The sequence below is a fragment of the Haplochromis burtoni genome, unplaced genomic scaffold (genome assembly GCF_018398535.1).
Source record: "Haplochromis burtoni strain Fernald_Lab_line unplaced genomic scaffold, NCSU_Asbu1 Contig_232, whole genome shotgun sequence".
Classification (NCBI taxonomy): Eukaryota; Metazoa; Chordata; class Actinopteri; order Cichliformes; family Cichlidae; genus Haplochromis; species Haplochromis burtoni.
Window position 1 is genome coordinate 607,347 of NW_024582593.1, and position 19,708 is coordinate 627,054.

At 44.1% G+C, this 19,708-nt stretch overlaps 2 protein-coding genes and 1 non-coding gene across 4 annotated transcripts in view; all 3 read left to right on the top strand.

The window, feature by feature from the left end:
- Positions 1-418: 418 nt before the first annotated feature.
- Positions 419-5,964, top strand: LOC102292517 (transcription factor E2F1). The gene is made up of 9 exons (XM_005937637.2): positions 419-655; positions 1,435-1,719; positions 2,943-2,989; positions 3,101-3,129; positions 3,260-3,446; positions 3,757-3,912; positions 4,304-4,418; positions 4,489-4,648; positions 5,097-5,964. Exons 1-9 carry the CDS (start codon positions 539-541, stop codon positions 5,123-5,125), a joined length of 1,125 nt encoding a protein of 374 aa, XP_005937699.1. The 5' UTR covers positions 419-538; the 3' UTR covers positions 5,126-5,964.
- Positions 5,965-6,296: 332 nt separating this feature from the next.
- Positions 6,297-19,708, top strand: part of LOC102292817 (rho guanine nucleotide exchange factor TIAM2) — a 49,222-nt gene continuing 35,810 nt past the window's right edge. For both annotated transcript variants that reach the window (XM_005937640.3, XM_014338519.2), the window contains exon 1: positions 6,297-6,564. The gene's annotated coding sequence lies outside the window, so the exon portion shown is untranslated. The remainder of the gene's footprint in view (positions 6,565-19,708) is intronic.
- On the top strand, positions 6,307-6,413 carry LOC121815508. Its single transcript, XR_006055151.1, has one exon. It is a non-coding gene; the product is annotated as a U6 spliceosomal RNA (small nuclear RNA).

Consider the following 19,708-nt stretch of genomic DNA (forward strand, 5'->3'; position numbering starts at 1 on the left):
AAAAATACACAGAAACACTGGAAATCAGAAACACTGGAAATCAGTTTTTGGCAGACAATCACTTTTTGGCACAACACCCGGTCCCAAGCCCGGATGATAAAGGAGGAGGGTTGGGCGTGGGGCTAGCAACCCCACCCTGTAAAAACTCCAAACATCCAAATCTAACCTCAGTATTTAGGCTTCTGAAGTTCAGGCTCATTAACTTTACGAGGGAAACATACTTTGTTCTTGTGATCTGGACCTACTTGTCCCACTGCTCCAGCACTGAAGCCATGTACACTATGCTCGGAGACCTCTGGGGAGTTTGTCTCCGTCGGGTTTAAACTCTAAATCTCTGCTTTATAATCTGCGCAGGAAGAGGGGGCGTGTCTCTTTACTTTACCTTCTTCCGCATTTATACATCCGGGTCATGCACGTGTTTTTCCGGTGACACGTGACATAAACAAACGGCACGCGGCGGGTGTACGTGGGTTAAGTCCGGATTGTGAGTCTTACCGGTAACAAACAGATCCCGGATGCAGTTGGAGAGGCGGTTAGCATGGTGAAGTGTGTGGTTTCTGGGTGTCCGAACCGCGTAGCTCACTACACCCGGGGGGCCTTCCAGCCACCCCCCAAGAGGTTCTTCAGCTTCCCCAAAGACCCGACTCGGGTCCAGGTACGAGCTCCGCTGTGTGTCCGCTGGCTTTGTATGAAGGAGGTTTACTTTGAAAAAAGTCTTTTATTATCCTGAAAAAATTTCCAAAACATTCAAAGACTTTTCCAAACATTTCCTTCTAAACCCTTAAAATGTTTTAATGGATTGCATGTATATAGCGCTTTTCGAGAACCTCAAAGCGCTGTACAATTCCACTATTCATTCACTCTCACATTCACACACTGGTGGACGCAAGCTACAGTTGTGGCCACAGCTGCCCTGGGGCAGACTGACTGACTGAGTTTTCAAACTCAGTTTGCAAACATTCCCAGGCTCACGTTATTACCAGTCTTTGTTTTTAGTTTTAAAGTAAAGAAATGGTTTGGAAACTTTTTTAAAAAACACATGAAAACCAAACTGAGTGACGTCAGCAAGTAAAAGTAAGTAAGTGAGTAAAATTTTATTTATATAGCACCTTTCAAGATAAAAATAACAAAGTGCTTCACATAAGCTAAAACATAAAAAAATCAACTAAAAAGCAACCGTTGCTGTTTGCTCTCATGAAACGCTGATTAAAACCATGAACTAATAATGCTGGTTTTTAATTTCATTAGAGATGAGTTATTGTGATTCTGAGGGCGTGCGGCAGCAGGCAGATGGAATAAAAGATGAAATAGGCGTTAGAACTTTGGTGTAGGTCATGAAATCACTGTGTTGAGGTGTGGTGCAGTTTCCCCTGCAGTGCCTCATGTGGGGTGATCAGGTCCAACTGACCTGCAGTAACTGGCGGCTGTGCTCAGGTTTGGCTGGCCGCCCTGAGGGAGACGCACAGGCAGGACACTGGAGAGGACCTCTTAATCTGTGAAGACCACTTCCTGCCGGAGGATATCTGCAGAAAGGGAGTCACCAGTGATGCCATTCCGCTCATGCCCCCTTACCTGGATGGGCAGCTGGGTCTGCTCAGTGCCTGGGAGGTCGATTCCTCTGAGGAAGACGAGCATTGGCACGCCGGAGGCTGCAGTAACGACAGAGAGGAAGATGAATTTAGAGAGGAACGTCCGACTGCACCGAATCCACAGCAACAGGTGGGAGTCTGTTCTGATTTGGTTAGTTGTGATTTTTCAGAAACTGCTGAGGTTGAACTGAAGGTCTCTGTGGATAGCTGCGTGCTTTGGACAAACTGCACACACGCAGCACATGTGCAGAAAAATGACAGCAGCTTCACTGTTAGTTGGACATGAAAAGGAATGAGCAGCGTGTTGACGTGTGCTGATAGAAACATTTCTCTGATAATAATTAGCTAATATTTTAAGAAAATGAATCATCTTTAAAGCTGTGAAATAAAAAGTATGTCGGAAACTCTCTAATGAGATTTACTGCTGTTCTCTTTCATAAATCTGGTTCAACTCAATCACCAAATTAGAAAGGTCAATTAACTAAAAGAAAAACGAAAGTAAATACAGCAAAAACAGAAGTGGCCCTAAAATTGAGCCCTGTTGGACGCCTAATGACAGAGAAGCAGAAGACAATTTAGAACCGAGAAGGATGGTGGAGAAAGTTCTGTCTGCTAAGTGTGACCTAAACAAATTAAGTGCAGTGCCACCAATGCCCACTAGATCATTTAATCAAGATAGTAGACTATTGTAGTCTACTGTGTCAAAGGCAGCTGTTGGGTGAAGCAAGACCAGAACAATGTGGTTACCAGAATCACATGCCAGAAGCATGCAGTTAAAGAGCATTAGTGCACGGGCACCAAGTGGGCATCAACAGGATCCAGGGGTCGCTCAGACAGACACAAAATTCTTAGGAACAATCCGTGCGCTGTTCGGAAAACAGGAGAAAAATTCCTTGGTGAAACTTCAGCTTCACTGACCATTTCATTTACAGTGGCAGCGCTGACACAGAGACTTGGTTTCATGAATGACATGGGTCACAAAAGCAGAGCGACAGATGAGCAGCCCTGTCACACTGGCGCCATTATTCCAGCCAAATTCAAAGTCATCAACATGAGTCAAGCATTAAAAGCCGAGGCTCATTCATCAATCATCTGGTTTCCATTTTTTCTTGCTCAGCCATTGTCTTTTACACATAAATAAACTGCCCCTCAGTAGGCTTCCAGAGGATGGCTAATCAATGAAAAGTAGTACAGTAGTGCAGCTTTAAAGAGATAGGAGCTAAAAAAAAAAAAAAAAGCTGCTGCAGAGGATGAACATGTCAGTCATGCAAAGCTGCCCTAGTGAGAAACACCGGCCCTGATCTTGACTCTAATGTGATTCGATTGATTCATTTTATAGTTTCTGTTTTCCAGGATCCGGGCTGGGATTGGGACGATCCTGCCGGGGCTGACAATATCAGGTAACTTATGTCTCTGTGTTTTGTGTTGTCTGTTAATTAAAAAGTTCTAACTGCCTCTCGCAGCTTGTTAGTTCAGCACAGTCTCAAATGCAGTCTTCTTTTCTTCTGCAGTGCTTCCCTCCAGCAGAGCATCAAGCACGGTGAGTCTTAGTATTCTACTCATTTCTAATCCTGGACTCTACTGCAGTACCTTTGAATGATTGTTACTGAATCAGACACAGTTTTGGTGAAAGCTCGGCGCTGTGAAGCAAACGGCTCCGTTGTGTTCAGGCAAACCTCTGGGCTCGTTGACTCGCGGTTTCCTGGAGCTGCTGCTGGCAGCTCCTGACGGCTCCCTGGACATCAGGCAGGTGGCAGCGAACCTGCAGACCTCCGTGCAGCAAGTGCACGCCATCGCCAGGGTCCTGGACGGCATCAGCCTCATCCAGAGAGAGTCGGCCCACAAGATCAAGTGGATGTGAGTCCTGAACGAGAGCATGATGGATGTGTTAGGATCTGCCTCACTATCTTTTTCCATAAATTAAGTTTTTATGTGATTCTAATTTTCCTCCAGTCAAATTTGTGCAGGTTTGTTCTGCAGTGCAATTTTTGTTTGAGTGCCTCTCACTGATAAACAGCAGGTTTGGAGGGAAGTTAATCACCTTCAGGTTAAATTGCAGGTTAAACGCAGCCTGCAAGGAGACTGTGAGAGCAGCTGAAGATGTTTTTTCCAGTTTGGGTTAGGAGTTGGTAGTTCCTCTTTTAGCATGAACCCTCTCTGTGTGCAGAGGTTGGAGCTCCATCTCCAGCTTCCTGTGGAGGAACCAGCAGAAGTTCCATAGAGAGATTCAGAAGCTGAAGCTGGTGGAGGAAGCGCTGGACGGCTTCATCAGAAGCTGTGCCCAGCAGCTTTTCAGCCTTACGGACAACGTGGAAAACTCTTCATATCCTTCCATGTGGGACTGAGGTCAGAGGTCACCCCTCTCAGAGGCCATCAGCCTTTCAACAGGCCGCCGTCCTCCAGCTCTTCATGTGAGCTCCAAACATGTGCCGAGTCCGGCCCAGGGTCTCCTGTTGAGCCCATTTTCCTGGATTATTATGGTATTTTAGTAGGATTAGCATTCTCGATTTCTTTCTTGTTAGCTGAAAGAGTCATCTCCAGAAATATGAAAATAATAATGCAGAGATCCTGGGTTCAGTGAAACTGCAGGAAAAATCTATAATAAGTCTGAGAATCAGTCACATTGCTCAGCATCAGGTATATAAAAGTGCCTTAAGTCTGCAGATTTTTGCTCTTTTCTTTAAAGTGAGAAGTTTTCTTTAACCCTTTTTTACGCTTGCCTATGTGACGTTCGAGGACATCAGTCGACTTGGAGTGTACCGGGATCAGACGGCCATCATTGTCAAAGCTCCCGAGGACACTAAGCTGGATGTTCCTGCTCCCACAGAGGTGATGCAGAGTTCAGACGGCCACGTCTCTGCTGCCTCAGTCATTTATAAGTGTGTCTGTGTTTCTTTAGGAGAGCGTTCAACTCTGTCTGAAGGCAGTGAAAGGTCCCATCTTGGTGATGACCTGTGAGGTTGGCTCTGACGATGCTGTGACCTCTGACCCCATGCAGAGGATTACCTCATTTTTAACTCTGAACGAGAGCCGCATCAGGACGACGGAGCTGCACGAAAGTATGAAAAGAAACCCTTGCTTTTTCTTTTGGCTCCGATGTTGAAAAAGAATCTGTCAAAAAATTCCAGATCACCTCTAAAGGTTAATGACTAAACCCCAGCCACCTCTGGTTAAAGTTTCCATGCACATCTGTCCAGAACCTTTTTTTGTCTGCCGTGCGAACAAACAGCAATCGGCCATTTGGCATCAGTGCCAACCGCGAGCACGTGAGGTCGCTGTGAATCCTGCCTTCTTTTCCTGGTGTGTTTGTTATGGAGATACTAACATCTTCACTTCAGTGTCCCTCAAAATGAAGACGTCACACAGCTATCAGCCAGTTACTTTGAAGCTGCAGTGAAAATGACTCTGCAATCCTGTTGATTGGCTCATTTGGGACGGGGGTGTGTGTCACCTGGCAGCTTGTCTCTGGTCTCATTTCTGAAGCTATTCTGTGCTTGCTGTTTTCAGGGTCACTCACTGACCTGGAGAGCCCATGAACACCAGCTGACCTCCAGGGGTGCCGGCGTGTTGCTGCATGTGTCTGATAAATGCACACAGGGAGAACATGAGGAAGTACCTGCTGACGGTGGCTCACTTTAACTCATGCTTGATGCTGTGACGACATGACAGCAGCAAGCTCCTCCTACCAGAGGAAACAGTCTGAGCACAGGAAAGGGAAAAAAACTGTTTTCATCTGGACCAATGAAACGGCTTTAACCTGCTGAGCTCAGTCTGATGCACAGTGCCTGTATTTCATTGTTTGTCTTTCTGTCCTTTGCTTTGTGTTTTTAATGTATAAATGTTTACTTCTTCATCTCACAAATACCTCAAATATACTCGGACCAATAAAGTTTTACTTTAAAGTTGTGAATCACTTCCTGTTTTCATTCATGAGAAGAAAAAAAGCTCCAACAAAAGTGTTGAGCAGCAGAAAGTCCCAATACTCTGTTCCTCCCTTTAAAATTTCCTGAAGTGCACAGCTGAAAATCAGAAGTAATAATAAAGGAGTTTTTTAGTGGCATCAACTAGAATCTAGAACATACCATAAGCATTTCCAATAAAAATAAATACTTAACAAATGGTCATAATATTAATGGTTCAAAAAGAAAAACTTCATAATAAAAATAAATGTGAATTTATGTTCTGTGCTTCGGCTTTTTTATGTTACCACATTTTGTTTTTGTCTGGAGTCTCAGGTCAGCATGAGGCACTAGCTCCTGCTGCTTTCTGCTTGTAGTAATACACAGGTACAGCAGGCAGGGGGCAGTATACTACACCTAATGTGTATTCACTTCATTTCGTGTTTCGAGCTGATTACATTTAATAATGAACTGGTTCTGATCGCATTGATCGAGTTTATAAAAAAGTTCAATCAGCTGTAAATAAATAAGTAAGAAATCCATGTTCCTCTCTCTCAGCTTTGTTTTTGCAGCTTTAGAATGTTTTAAATGACTCTCACGTGTTGCATTCATATTTGTGATCGTGTGAGTTATGAAGCTCCGAGTGTCCCAAAGGCTCTTCAGACTTGTTGCAGTTTAATTTCTTCTGTCTTAAAGACAACATTCGGGGAACAGCCTTGACCCCGCTGTGTGGACGGTGAGAGGACACAGAGCTCACCGTGGAACTGACTGTAAGAAATCTACTTGAGTCTGAGAGGGGTGGCCTGGTTACAGCACACACTTGCTTCGGCAAGCGCGTACGCTAAATTGGATACGATACAGAGAAGATTAGCATGGCCCCTGCGCAAGGATGACACGCAAATTCGTTACAGCACATCATCTTCCTCCTCCTCCTCTTCGTGTGGCTGGTCGTGGTCCAGCTGCAGGACCCCGCCCTCCTGCTGTCAGGACGGAAACACAACATGTGAGCAGAGCGGAGGAAAAGTCCAGGATCGTTCCTCGGACATAATTCTTTTTATTCCAGGACTTTACTTTGGGTGAGTTTTTGTCTTTTCTCGACTGATGTTTGTGTGGGAGTGTTCTCCCACAGCAGTGAGTCTGTAGGAGTGAGTGTTTTGTGGTGTTTTTGAGCAGAAGCTGCAGGTTTTGTGTGCTGTTCTCTCGGACAGTCCTCCTTAAAGAAGATGACTTGTGCTTGTGTAATGTCAGCAGAGTGCTAACAGTGCGCAGCAGGTCCTGGAGGTTGGTGTGTGTGTCTGCAGACTGAAACTGGTTACATAACGTGAGTAGACATGGCATGTCCTCCTCCAGCAGCACCTGTAAGCAGATGTTTCCTCTTTGGACTGAAACTTTACAGACATGTGACCATCAGCTCTGAGGTATACTGATGGCAGGAAAATGCATCATCAGAGCATTCTTCTCTGCTTGTGGTTTGGGATCTTTGAAATATTAAATGACTTATAATTAGTGATCATTATTCTCCAGTGAGCCTGTGGAGTAAAATGTGTTTGGGGCCTCTGCTAACCTCCTCTGTCCTCCACAGCATGCTCACTATTACTACAGTCTGTATATAAAAGATGGAGATCTGACTAAAGCAGCTGTGACACTGTATGTAGTTTTCTGATTGGTTGAAAATTTGGCTTTAACTGGGTGATGAGTGACAGCAGAGATCCTCACAATGAGGAAAAAGCACAAAACTAAACTACAAATCAAAAAGCAGCATTAGCCACTCAGACAGGGCCTCCGGTGGACAATGCCCCCTGGTGGCAGTTCACAGATACCATGTGTATCGCAATCATATTTACACAAACAAGGAATGTGTCATGGTGCAATCAACAATGAAAAAAATCAACATCATCTTGTACTGTTTGAAGTTTGAAACTAGCGACTAATCAGGAAAGTGTTTGCAAATACTAACTACCAGCTGAACAGCAGTGAAACTTATAAAACTATAACACAGACTGGACATGAAGAAACTTCGCCTTCAAAGTAAAAGACGTGCCTCAGTTTCAAAAGGTGCAACTTCTACTTTAAAGAAACTATGGTTTGCGTTGTTTTCAGTTTATCTACAGATTGAAGAGCAGCTGGTTGGTATTTGAAGTTCATTTGTTAGCAGTCACATGAGGTTGTGGTGGTTTTTAGCTACCGGTGGTGCCAGAGAGTCACTGACCAAGGTGTTGGCCTGTGTGACTAACCTTTGTTATCCCATCAACCATCATCAGTTATCAACCTCCAGGAACTACTTCGTTTCATATACTAATAATTAGGGATGGGTACCGGTATCCGGTGCCATGATGCCGCCGGTTCTGACATAAACGGTAGTAACCAGACCGAAAAGCAGCACACATTTCGGTGCTTTATTTCGGTGCTTTTTTTTCCTGAGCTGTGATACACTTTAGATTCTAGCCAATTGTTTTACGTTTCCAAGGATAGTAGGCAGGCCCAGGTACATACGTTCTTTTAGAACAGAGCTACAGATTAAAAATGCCTAAGGCGAAGCGGTCAAAATTCTGGCTGCACTTCACAGCAAAAGATGCAAACTCAGCAGCCTGCAACAAGTGCTTTAAGCTGATACTGTGATACTGTGCAAAGGAGGTAACACCTCGAACCTGATGAAACACCTGGCGATGCATAACGGTTTTTTAAAAGCCGAGAAATGCACCGTATTTGATAGCTTGCTGCGAGACCTCACACCGAGCACATCTACTGCGGGTGTGGTGCCTGTTAGCAACATCCCCCAAGAACCCGAAGAGGAGAGTCCTGGCCCCTAGCCCTGCCAGTGTAGCAGAAATGATGACGGATGATGATGGCAGCAGCAGCCGTTCTTCTCTGCTTGAGTAGCTTAATGTTGTTTGTGTGTAATTTATGTTGAGTAGGCTAACCGCGTTATTAAATTAATGCATGTAAGGTGAACTAGCAAACATCATCATAGCTACATGCGGCTGTCTTCTTGTTTGATGGCAGATACTCCCTTCACCCTGGCCAAAAAGGCTAAAATGACCAAAGAAAAAGTGGGAAACAGTTAAACATGAGAGGTTTTTGGACAAAGTTTGTGTTTTTTCCATTGTTTAAGCACTGCTTCCAGCCAAGAGTGATACCATATATGCCCCATAGCTGCAGAAAAGGCTAACATTGATATCTTTTTACAAAAAAAACAGCTGAACATGAGAGGTTTTTGGACCAATTTTGTGTTCTCCATTCTTTAAGCACCGGTTCGAGCACCGGTTCGAGCACCGTTTGAGCACCGGCACCGTTTCAAAAGTACCGGTTTGGTACTGGTATCGGATAAAACTTAAACGATACCCATCCCTACTAATAATATAATATTATTATAATAATTTACCGGTCGATCTACATCCCTACCCTCACCTATGCTCACGAGCTGTGGATAGTGACAGAAAGAACGAGATCGCAGATACAAGCAGTGGAGATGAGCCTCCTCCAAAGGGTGTCTGGCTTCTCCCTTGGAGATAGGGTGAGGAGTTCAGCCATCAGAGCAGAGCCGCTGCTCCTCCATATCGAAAGGAGCCAGTTGAGGTGTTGTGGCATCTGACAAAGATGCCTCCTGGGTGAGGTGTTCTAGGCATGCCTCACTGGAAGGAGGTCACGCTGGAGGGATTATATCTCTCGGCCGGCCTGGGAATGCCTTGGTGTTCCCCCGACAAGCTGAATGAGGTGACTGGGGAGAGGGAGGTCTGGGCTTCTCTGCTTAGGCTGCTGCCCCCGCGACTTGGCTCCAGATAGACGTAAGAAGATGGATGGATGGATGGATGGATGGATGGATATATTTTATAGGAAATACTAATTTTTCCCTGGTGACTGGGTTGTTGGCAGCTGGTTGCAGATCAGTCTTTAGGCTCATATGACTGGAGCCTTTTTCACTTGATCCTAGATTGCCACATGTCAAAAATATCAAACAACATAACATGTGGTTAGTGATCGCTTCATGTGCAAAAACTCAGTATAGTCTGAATAGTTTTTATAACCAGGGAAGTTGCCCCCTGTAGGCCATTAAAAACAATGCAGGCAGATGGTCTTTACTTTTCAGATACAGAAGCACAGAATGCTACATATTTGCATTCTTCACATCGTTGGACTGAAGTATCACTGCGGTCTGAGTCAAATGTCCTTTGTGTCCATGTCGGGGCCGTAATTAACATCAAAGCCGCTGTGGCGCATTAGGAAAGACTTATTACACTTATTTTATATGTCATAAAATTACCATCTTCTTCATGTGGCCTAAAACATATTGCACAAACTCTTCTTCATTAAATTCCTGATGATCCACAGCCTTTCTTCACTTGTTGTTTCCCCGAATTTCACAGCAGGAAACTGAGCGTGAAATCCAACAGCTGTCTCTCTATTAGGGGAAACCCTGTTAAATAAACCCCAGCAGGCCCCTGTGGTGGCTTTGTTGTGTGTGTGTGTGTGTGTGTGTGTGTGTGTGTGTGTGTGTGTGTGTGTGTGTGTGCGCGCGCGCGCGCGTGCGTGCGTACTATCCTGGTGGGGACCAAAATCTGACATTCACTATACTGGTGGGGACTTTCTGCACAGTGGGGACCACAATCCAGGTCCCCTCGGGATTGAAAGCAATTTTCACACTCAAAATGTGGTTTTAGTGTCAGGCTTACAATTAGGTTATGGTTAGGTTTAGGGTAAGGGTTAGGGGCTAGGGTAAGCATTATGACAATGGGATGTCCCCACGAGGATAGCAAACCAGATGCGTGTGTGTGTGTGTGTGAGGCACTAACTAAAGAGCAGGCTCATTAAAGGGTAAGTGGCGTCCTGTAGTGCCCCCAAAACCTCCAGAGAGGAGAGTTCAGGACCTGAAAACCCACCACACACACACACACACACACACACACACACACACACACACACATATTCATGCTTTTGTCTTTTTGAGGCCCCTCATCAGTATAATGGATTTCTGGGGCCCATCCTGCTTGTAAACCTAAACTCTGAATCCAAAAGCTGCTTGGATCGCTCGCACATCATGCGTTTACGGCTGCAGACGGACATGCTGGGTCTCCATTGTGATCTCTCTTTCTGAAACAGCAGCAGACTATCAGCAGCATATTAAACAGAGCATCTCTCAAAAGCATTTGAATAAAATCTCTGTAGAAAACTTTATTTACAACATACTTTGACTGAACTGCATCTTCTTAAACTAAAAGGCACATTTACCTGTGCTGTTATTCACTGATCTTCAATATAGTCATTGTTAAACAATGAAATTGTGATGTCTTTTGTTTTTTTAAAAGCAGCAGCATCAACATAAGACCTCAGGTGCACACATTTCAGCAAGCTCAGGTATTCACAGTAGAGTCTTGCATGTGGTCCTGCACAGGTGAGCACCTGTGTGTTTGTGAGGAGTTCAAAGCTCAGCAGGTGTTCTTGTCAGGAAACTAAATTAGTATTTTTATTCTGAAGCAGGTACGCATGAAGGCTTTGGTTTGTGGGTGTAGTGTTGTATAGTTTCTGAACACATGTTGGTGTATAACATGAATGTCACAGCTGTGATCATAAATGATGGGTCTTCCCCATCAGCAGCACCAAAGCTTTGACTCAGTTAAACTTCGACTCAGACATGGTGTTAGCTCAGATTCATCCTCAGTCACAGTTACACACACACAAACACACACTTGGGTTTAGTGATGACATCCAGTGGCCACAGGTATGCAGACATGTATATTATCACAGGCTCTAGCATTAAGATGAGCCCAAACTTTAAAATGGAGTGTTGAGAAGTTTTTGGCATGATGCACCCCGCACGTCTGCAGTCGGTCAAGCCAGACGTGATTAGTTTCACACATCAGTGAGTTTACACACTTCTTGTAGGAGTGTGAAGCAGATGAAGCAAAACAAACCCTGTAAACAAACCCTGGCGCTGCGTGCTTCTCTGCCCTCCTGACGGAATGACTGCTGGTGAGTTTCCTGCGCTGTTGCTGACCTGGTTTGTGGTTGTTTGTGTTGTAAGACGAGCGGCTCAGGTGGCAGCGCGGTGGTGGGGAAACGCCCCAGCGGGTCGAACACTGCAGCGCTGTGTCCAGAAAACCACCGTGGAAGCTGCAGGCCCAAAGTCATGCCAAAATGAACATGCTGTATACACACACCAATATTTTCACAGCGTTTTGGGCCAGAACCAAAATATATTTGGAGGAAACCAAAGCTCACGTTTTTATTGCTACGAATGTGGTGCCATCACGCCAGGAACGTTCCCTCCCTACCCTGCAAATAATGTTTCTAAAAGTCTCTACAAACCGATGGATGACTTGAATAGTAGACAGATTTCAGGATTTCTTTGCAAACAGATTCTACCAGTAAAATAAAAACAGCTTCTGTGAGTGAGGAAAGAAGGAGGTCAGTCCAAAGCTAGAAGGAGGATGTTTTGTTCAGCATGAGTAAGAATAAAAGCCACACTGATCCCCTATGGAGGCCTCAGAGATCAATAACTGAAACACCTCAGTGATCAGCGTGACATGTGGGAGGCCAGAGATCAGCCTAGGTCTCTGACCAACAATAGAACCTGATTTTACTGAGCTCAATGCTCTGTCAGTCGAGTGTTTGGTCTTGGCTGTCCGTATGTCACATGACATCTAAACAGCATGTTAATGAATACAGAGTAGCATCATTAGGCTCTGCTGTGTGCTAATGAGAGTCAGTGTATAGTCAGTGAAAGATGGCAAGATTCTCGGTGTGATAATGATTTAGGTTGTTGATGGAGAGAGTCAGTGTAACAGAATTATGTGGATCAGAATTATGTCTTTGTCAACTTCAGTCATGAAAGAAAAAACTTCACATCACACTTCACAGATGCACCTTTGGAGTTTGTTTTTATACGTATTTGGTCCTGTTTGCATTCTAAACAGATACAGACACCTGCTCCTCGAAACCTGGAGAAAACTGTAAAAACCTGAGAGATTCAAGATTTCTTTGTGTTTTTATGCCTGTTTTTTTTTTTGTTTGTTTGTTTGTTTGTTTGTTTTGATGATTCAGTTTCAGCTGCTTCATTGTCCATTAATACGTCTCTGCGTTGCTTTTTGTCAGGCTAATTTGTGTCTGTTGGGAGATGAGTTGCACAAAACAGCATGTATCAGAGTGCATGAATCATTTCAGATGTTGGAGACTGAACAAACACATCAGGTTTTTGGGTGGGTGCTCCACACAAACACCTCCACTCAGTGTTTGTGTAATATTCAAAGATCGACATGTTAACTGCAGAGGTCGTATCAGACTACACATCCCGGACAAGAGCAAACTTTTTTTTCTGGCTTTCACTGATGGGCCTTTCCTGGCTGACTATGGGGACGTACATCACTATTACAGTGACAGACATGTTAATCAGAGCTGCAGTTTTAGTTCCAGATCTGTGAGGACTCTTCCATCAGCAGGTCCAATTCTGAGCAGCACAGCAGCAGGATGTCCTGCTGTCTTTCTGCCTCCAGGCTCAGCCTCAAACTCCACAAACTTCTCATCTGTGAACTCCACGTCCAGTAGATACACCCGGCCATCAAACTGAGATGACCTGCAGCCTCCACTACAATGGCCCATGGGGAAATCCTCCAGTAAATATAGCTGCTCAGTTTATAGGCAGTTCATTTGTTTTTCTTCCAGTTTGACTTAAAACAGACGTTCCATGTAAACGATCGATGGAATTTAATTTTGGGGGACAGATGGAGGATGTTGCAGGGATTTCCTGCTCTTTTCCTCAATATACATCCGAAGTGTGTATCTCCATGTTTTTCTATATCTCAAAAACTGAAGTGGGAACCAGAGCAGACAAAAATAATCCACATTTATCACTTAAGTCATGATTTTAGTCATATATGTGCAACATCAGAGCAACACACAATAACTCCTGCTTTTGTTAAAGTTGAAAACACCTGATAGAACTTTAAAGCTGCTTCTCTTCGCAGTTTTTAAGCAGGCTGTGGCTCAGGTCACGAGCTGCTGTGATCACTGCTGCTGCACCAAGCACGATTCAAAGAAAAAAGGTGTCTGTGTTCGGCTGGAATGTGCAGTGGATTTTCCACCTAATTAACCTCCATGTTGTCGTGCAAGACCACCACTTTCTGCTCGATGGAAACAGGCGATAGGCTCAGCCGCTCTGTTGTTCTTTCTTTAAGCTGTTTAGTTTTCAGTGTCCAGCAACTGAGAGGTTTTGTTCATGGACGAGGCACAAGACCAAGCTGATAAGATCCGCCTCAGCCAAGCAGAACTCAGTTAGACCACAGAGTGAAGCCGCTCCAGGATAATAAATCTAATTGGATCACATATTCACCATGATTGTCGTCCTGGTATGGGCAGGAGGTTCAGCTGGATGTTTGAGATTCTTTACACCGAGAGCACAAGACTGCAATCAACACTGGATAAAAATATAAAAATGAGTAGCATTTTAAGAAGGTCAGAGCTGAGAGCTTACAGAAAATCCAGAATAAAATACTGAAAGGCCAAAAGACCAAAGTGCAGCTCCAACTACCCAAAAACATCTTAAATGAGTAGATCCTGATAGTTTATCATTTTTTAAGAACATTATTGCTTTATTGTTGCTTCAGTTGCTTTGTTTGTGAAGCTGTGGTGTTAAATGACTCTATTAGGCAATGGTTAAGAATCCTAACATGATGTTGATCACTTTCCAGTTAGAGCAGGGCCCATCCAAATTTCTCTGTGGGTTTATGTCTGCCCGTTTTCACTGTTTTCTCACTGACGTTGGAGTGCAGAGACACAGCGGCTGCAGTCGAGATGCTTCTTTTTTTAATGAAACATATATATCTGAATCTTTCTTTCATTTTCAGTTATGTTTGTCTTCATTTTCTAAAGTTTTAGAACAGCCTTACCAACTCGAGCACCTCCTGCTGGCTCCAAGTCTGAGGAGAGCAAAGAAGTAGAAACGTCATAAAGGCTCACGTGCTGTTGAATTAAATCTGTTCGAGCTCTGTGGCCTTCAGCGTCAACACAGAAAGTGGACGGAGCTGTCAGCCAGCATACCCCAACCTGAATTTAACAAGGCCGGGCCTGTTCTTGGCAGAAACCGCTGCTGCTTCTTTTTTTCCCCACTCTGTGGCTTTGGTTGCGGTGCTGTGGACTTAGCTGAGTGTGGGGCAGTGCTCACGAAAAGACCCATTCAGAGTGGACTGCAAACAGCTCAGACTCCAGTTTACTGGAGCAAAGAGACGATTTAAAGTGTCTCTGAACAAAAGACAAAGGAGACGCAGTTTGGAGAAAATTTTTGAATTGAGAATCAAACAAGCATCTGAATCACAGAGCATCACTCTCCAAACACAATAAACACAAACATCAGGGGCCGCTGAACACACGCACACAGACACACACACTCATCATGCTTTGATTACTTGGAGGATGGAGGAAACTGTAATAGTACAGCTCGTGATAATGAGGTTTGTTGGGTGCCTGCAGCTGTAATTTCAGGAGTCGTCTGTCTGAAAGGCTTTGGTTGGCCTGCTGAGGGTGAAGACGGCAGTGGAAAATCTCAACATGACCGTGAAATGGGAACCGCTGTGGTGGGCTTGATGACGAGGAGCAGAATCCTCTAATATGAATGAAATTCCAAATATGGCTGCAAAGATACCCATGAAAGTCAAAAGGCTTCAGCTTCTTCTAATAATGAATATAACAATAATAATAATATAAACATATAAGAGGTGTTAGGTTTGTTTCTGCGTCTGGGCCAACTAAAATTTATCTGAGAACTCATCCTCCATTTCTAAACAGGTAAACTTCACAGCTATTGGATTTTTCAATTCAGTGTTATTTTCATACAGCTCCAAATCACAACAACAGTCACCTCAAGGTGCTTTATACTGTAAGGAAGATCCTGCAATAATACATACCGAGAAAAAACGTACCATTATATGACCCCCCTATGACAGGGGTGGGCAACTCCAGGCCTCAAGGGCCGGTGTCCTGCAGGTTTTAGATGTGTCCTTGATCCAACACAGCTGATTCAAATGGCTAAATGACCTCCTCAACATGCCTTGTAGTTCTCCAGAAGCCTGGTAATGAACTAATCATTTGATTCAGGTGTGTTGACCCAGGGTGATATCTAAAACTTGCAGGACACTGGACCTCGAGGCCTGGAGTTGCCCACCCCTGCCCTATGAGCAGGAAGGAAAAACTCCCTTTTAACAGGAAGAAACCTCCAGCAGAACCAGGCTCAGGAAGGGGTGGCCATCTGCCGTGACCTCTCTGCACTGAATCATACTTGTTATTAATCTCCAGGCCTCGAGGGCCGGTGTCCTGCAGGTTTTAGATCTCACCCTGGGTCTACACACCTGAATCACATGATTACTTTTTTAGCAGGCCTCTGAAGAACTTCAAGACATGTTGAGGAGGTCATTTAGCCAATTAAATCAGCTGTAATGGATCAAGGACTCATCGAAAACCTGCAGGATACTGGCCCTCGAGGCCTGGGTTTGGATACCACTATGCTGGAGGTTTCTTCCTGTTAAAAGGGGTTTTTTCCTTCCCACTGTTGCCAAAGTGCTTGCTTGGTATCAGATTTTAAAAAGCTCCTGTATAAAAGCCCCATAACCTCTTTGTGTTAGCATTGTGTGGCTGTCACTGTGTTACATCACCCTGCTGCTGCTGTTCTCAGAACAGCTTCCAACCAAACAGCGTTTCCCTCCACAGCTGCTTCCAATTACTCACATAATACTCTCTCTCTCTCCCTTCCTCTGTGTGTGTTTTCCCACATCATGATAAACTCCCCTTGCTGGCCCTCCCCATCCACAGTCATACAAGTGGACTTGGCGTGAAGTCAGTAACGTCTGTGTGAAAGTAAAAACGCTCGCAGTCACATTTAGCTGTGACAGGACAGAAACTCAGTGTTCAGATACTTGTGGCTTTACCCTAAATTACATGGTGATGGCACCCATGAAGTTTTACTCCAGAGTATTTTGTTTTTGTTTTCAGTTGTTTTATGATGAACTTTTTTTTTTGTTTTCTTTTGTACCTCGTTACTTCTCTATAGTCTAAGGAAGTGTGACTGTTGTTGGGAAGACCCATCAGGTGAACTCTAGTTTTTCATTTCTTTGTGCACCAGGTCACCAGGTGCACAAGGTCCCAGGTCCCTTTTTTTCCTCTCTTACATTTTTATAAAAAGACTCATGCAGAGCCCCGGCCCTTCTTTAAACTCCTCTGTCTTCATATAGGATTTGTACGGATTGGAAAAGCATATATCCAGTTATCCTCTTTCCTATATCCTGGACACATCTTTCCATCCGTCCTTCCAGCTTCGGTTCTTCAGGAAAACGAGTCCTGATGTGTTGTGGCTTTTGTTTCCACTGCTTTCGAGCATTGTGTCGTTGTCTTGCTGGCTCTGTTCAGGCTGTTTTCCGTTGTTGCTCAGCAGGTTCTGAATTCACTTTGGTTAGTGACGGTATACTGACTGACTGGTGAAGCTCCCAGATGTATACGGGTCTTGATCACCACCCAGCTGTGAAAAACAAAAGCTGCTGAAAAGAAGCTGCACACAGCAAAGCTCCACAGTTAGTAGCTTCATTCTTCAGCCTCCAAAGTTGGACTAAATATTAAAATATGTAAGGATAGAAGCTCCTGTTTGTTTTAATGAGAGCTGTAAAAGTTTATTTTCTATTTTCAGTGAATCCAGTTCAGACACAAGGCTGATCTTTCACTCTGATGCAGAAGTTCATGCACTGCGAAGCAGCTTGAGGAAGTTTACTGTGAAGGAACAGGAAGGTTTTTTTTGTCAAACACTTTCACTGGGCCTGGTGTGGAAACAGAAATCAAACCACTGAAGCAGATTTTCCTGGTAGTTACTTTTTGGTGAGACACCACTTTTTCAGCCTGCAGCCATAAATAAATAATAAGTTAAATAGGTTAGCTAAATAATAAGTGATTTCCTTCAAAATAAAAGCTTTGATGCAAGGTGGATTCATGGGAAGGTTTCACATCATTAGGGCTGGAGGCTTTATCGACCACTGAACCATGAAACCGTGTAAATTTTTAAAGCCTGTGATTTCATTTATGTAATATTCCCGTTATATTTTCACTGTTGCTCGGTTTATTCCATCTTTTCTCCTCCTCCAGTTTCTCTCCATGTTTCATTGTTTTCCAGCTCCGGCTCCTCCAACTGTTGTGTAACAAGCAAAGCGAGTCGGCACTCGGCTGCCTGTGGTTTCTGGTGACTCTCGCCCTTTTGGTATTCTCTGGCTCGGGGCAGCTCTTATGTAAGACAACAGGTTCTGCTCAGGATTTAACATGTTTGGTGTGTTTTTAATTATGGAGCTGTTAAATAAGTTCCAGTAAGCAAAGAGTACAACAACCATCATATAAGTATGTCTTGATGCATTCTCAATCATCCAGGAAAATAAATCTCCAAAAGTTGATTCTGTTCATCTGGACGTAGCGTTTTGTGGGAGAAACATTTCGTCACTCATCCAAGTGACTTCTTCAGTCTCAGCTGACTGCAGGTTTCCCCAAATCTTATAAACAGTGCATTTGCATAATGACTGAAATCAGCCCACATGGGCTGGGAGCCCATTGTTCCTTCAGTGGGCGCTACTTCCAGATGAACAGAATCATCTTTTGGACACCATTTAAGTAAATAACACAAAGTCTAAGAGTCACACCTTTTTGTTCCTCCAACAGTGTTTGGACAGGGTGGCTCCCAACTTTAAGCCAACCATGTCTACCAGCTGAGGGACGTTTATGTTCTCCCAGCATTCAGCCTGGAGGCTCCTGGCTGAAAACATGTACACCATGTATCCAAAAAGAGAAAAAGATTCAAAGATTTGATGATGTTTGATAAAAAATGACTTTAGGATGACAGATAGAGACTGAACAGACCCCAGAGTCACGCTCAGCTGAGCTCAGTGCAAGCCCACGTGATTGGCTGACTCTCTTTCATGAGCCAGATGAACTAAACTTGTAAATAGTGCTTGTAGGCGTAGTTAGTTTTACAGGTGATTTAAAACAGTCAGTGCATTTCAATATCAAGCACAGTAAAAGACCTTTTTCTGTGTTAAATATCTGAGTGATTAGTGATCTCAGCTGACCCTTCTCACCCTGGATACAGTCTGTTTGACCTGCTCCCCTCAGGCAGGAGGCTCCGGTCCATTCGCACCAGAACCTCTCGCCATAAGAACAGTTTCTTCCCCTCTGCTGTTGGACACATGAACAATAACCATATGACTGTTCCCACCACTAACTCATGACCCTACGCTGTGTTCATTCCATGTTTTGGCACTGATCACCACCTGCACTCATGTATATATCTTTCTACGTAGCACTTTTAATTCTTATTCTTACTTTTATTTTTTCATGTCTATTTAAGCGTAATTTATGACAGCATGTTTGCACTGAAGCACCGCAGCAATTTCCTAATGTTGTAAACCTGCTCAACATTTGGCAATAAAACCCTTTCTGATTCTGATTCTGATTCTAAACTGTGTGTCATAAAGGTTTGTAAATCAGCTCTCATTCCCACCACTTATCACATTGTTCTCTTTGAAAATACTGACGGTTCCTTTTTTGATTTTATGCCAAAGTCCAGTTTGTGCTGCTTTAGTAAATCTGGCCCTGTGTGTCCTGTTGGCAGATCTTCTACAGGCTGCAATAATAGAGCTGCTTTTGAGTGCCTGTGGTTGCTGCATATCTGCAAGCCATTTTGGAAACCAGGCTTAAAACTGATCAGCATTTAGGAATAATCCTTGGAAAATTATCAGCAGGAACGGAGACTGTGACTTCACAAATATAATGGTCCAGGCGAGTCTTTGTTCCAGTGGTGTATTTTTCTCTTTCACCAAGGTTGCCATGTCCGTATGGTGACATCAGGACAGGAAGCATGTGATGGGATGTTTGACCCTTCAGAGGTGCTCGAATCAAGTGCAGCTCAGAGGAAATCAGCATGTCCTGTGTTGTGCGTGTCTGAGTGCATTTCTGACGTCACAATGTTTACAGGCAGGGTAGGAAATTCCTGCAGCTGCAGCCAGATGTTGCTGCAGTTTGTCTTCAGGTCTGTTTAGCAGGAAGCTGGCAATCCTGAGCCGACCTGAACATCCACTCATCCGGATTGAAAAGCTACTGTCCTGTTTCTCAGGCTTGGCTGTGAAATGTTGTCTAACGAGTTCGGCTGTCTTGAACTCCTCAGCGTTAGTGTTCACAGTGCAGTGATTCAGTTACTGAAGATTACATGAT

Excerpts from the sequence above, each read along its gene's own strand:
- LOC102292517 (XM_005937637.2), top strand. The coding sequence starts at position 539 with ATGGTGAAGTGTGTGGTTTCTGGGTGTCCGAACCGCGTAGCTCACTAC. Across the intron at positions 2,990-3,100 it reads GCCGGGGCTGACAATATCAG|TGCTTCCCTCCAGCAGAGCA; the intron begins GTAACTTATGTC and ends TTTCTTCTGCAG. Across the intron at positions 3,447-3,756 it reads GCCCACAAGATCAAGTGGAT|AGGTTGGAGCTCCATCTCCA; the intron begins GTGAGTCCTGAA and ends CTCTGTGTGCAG.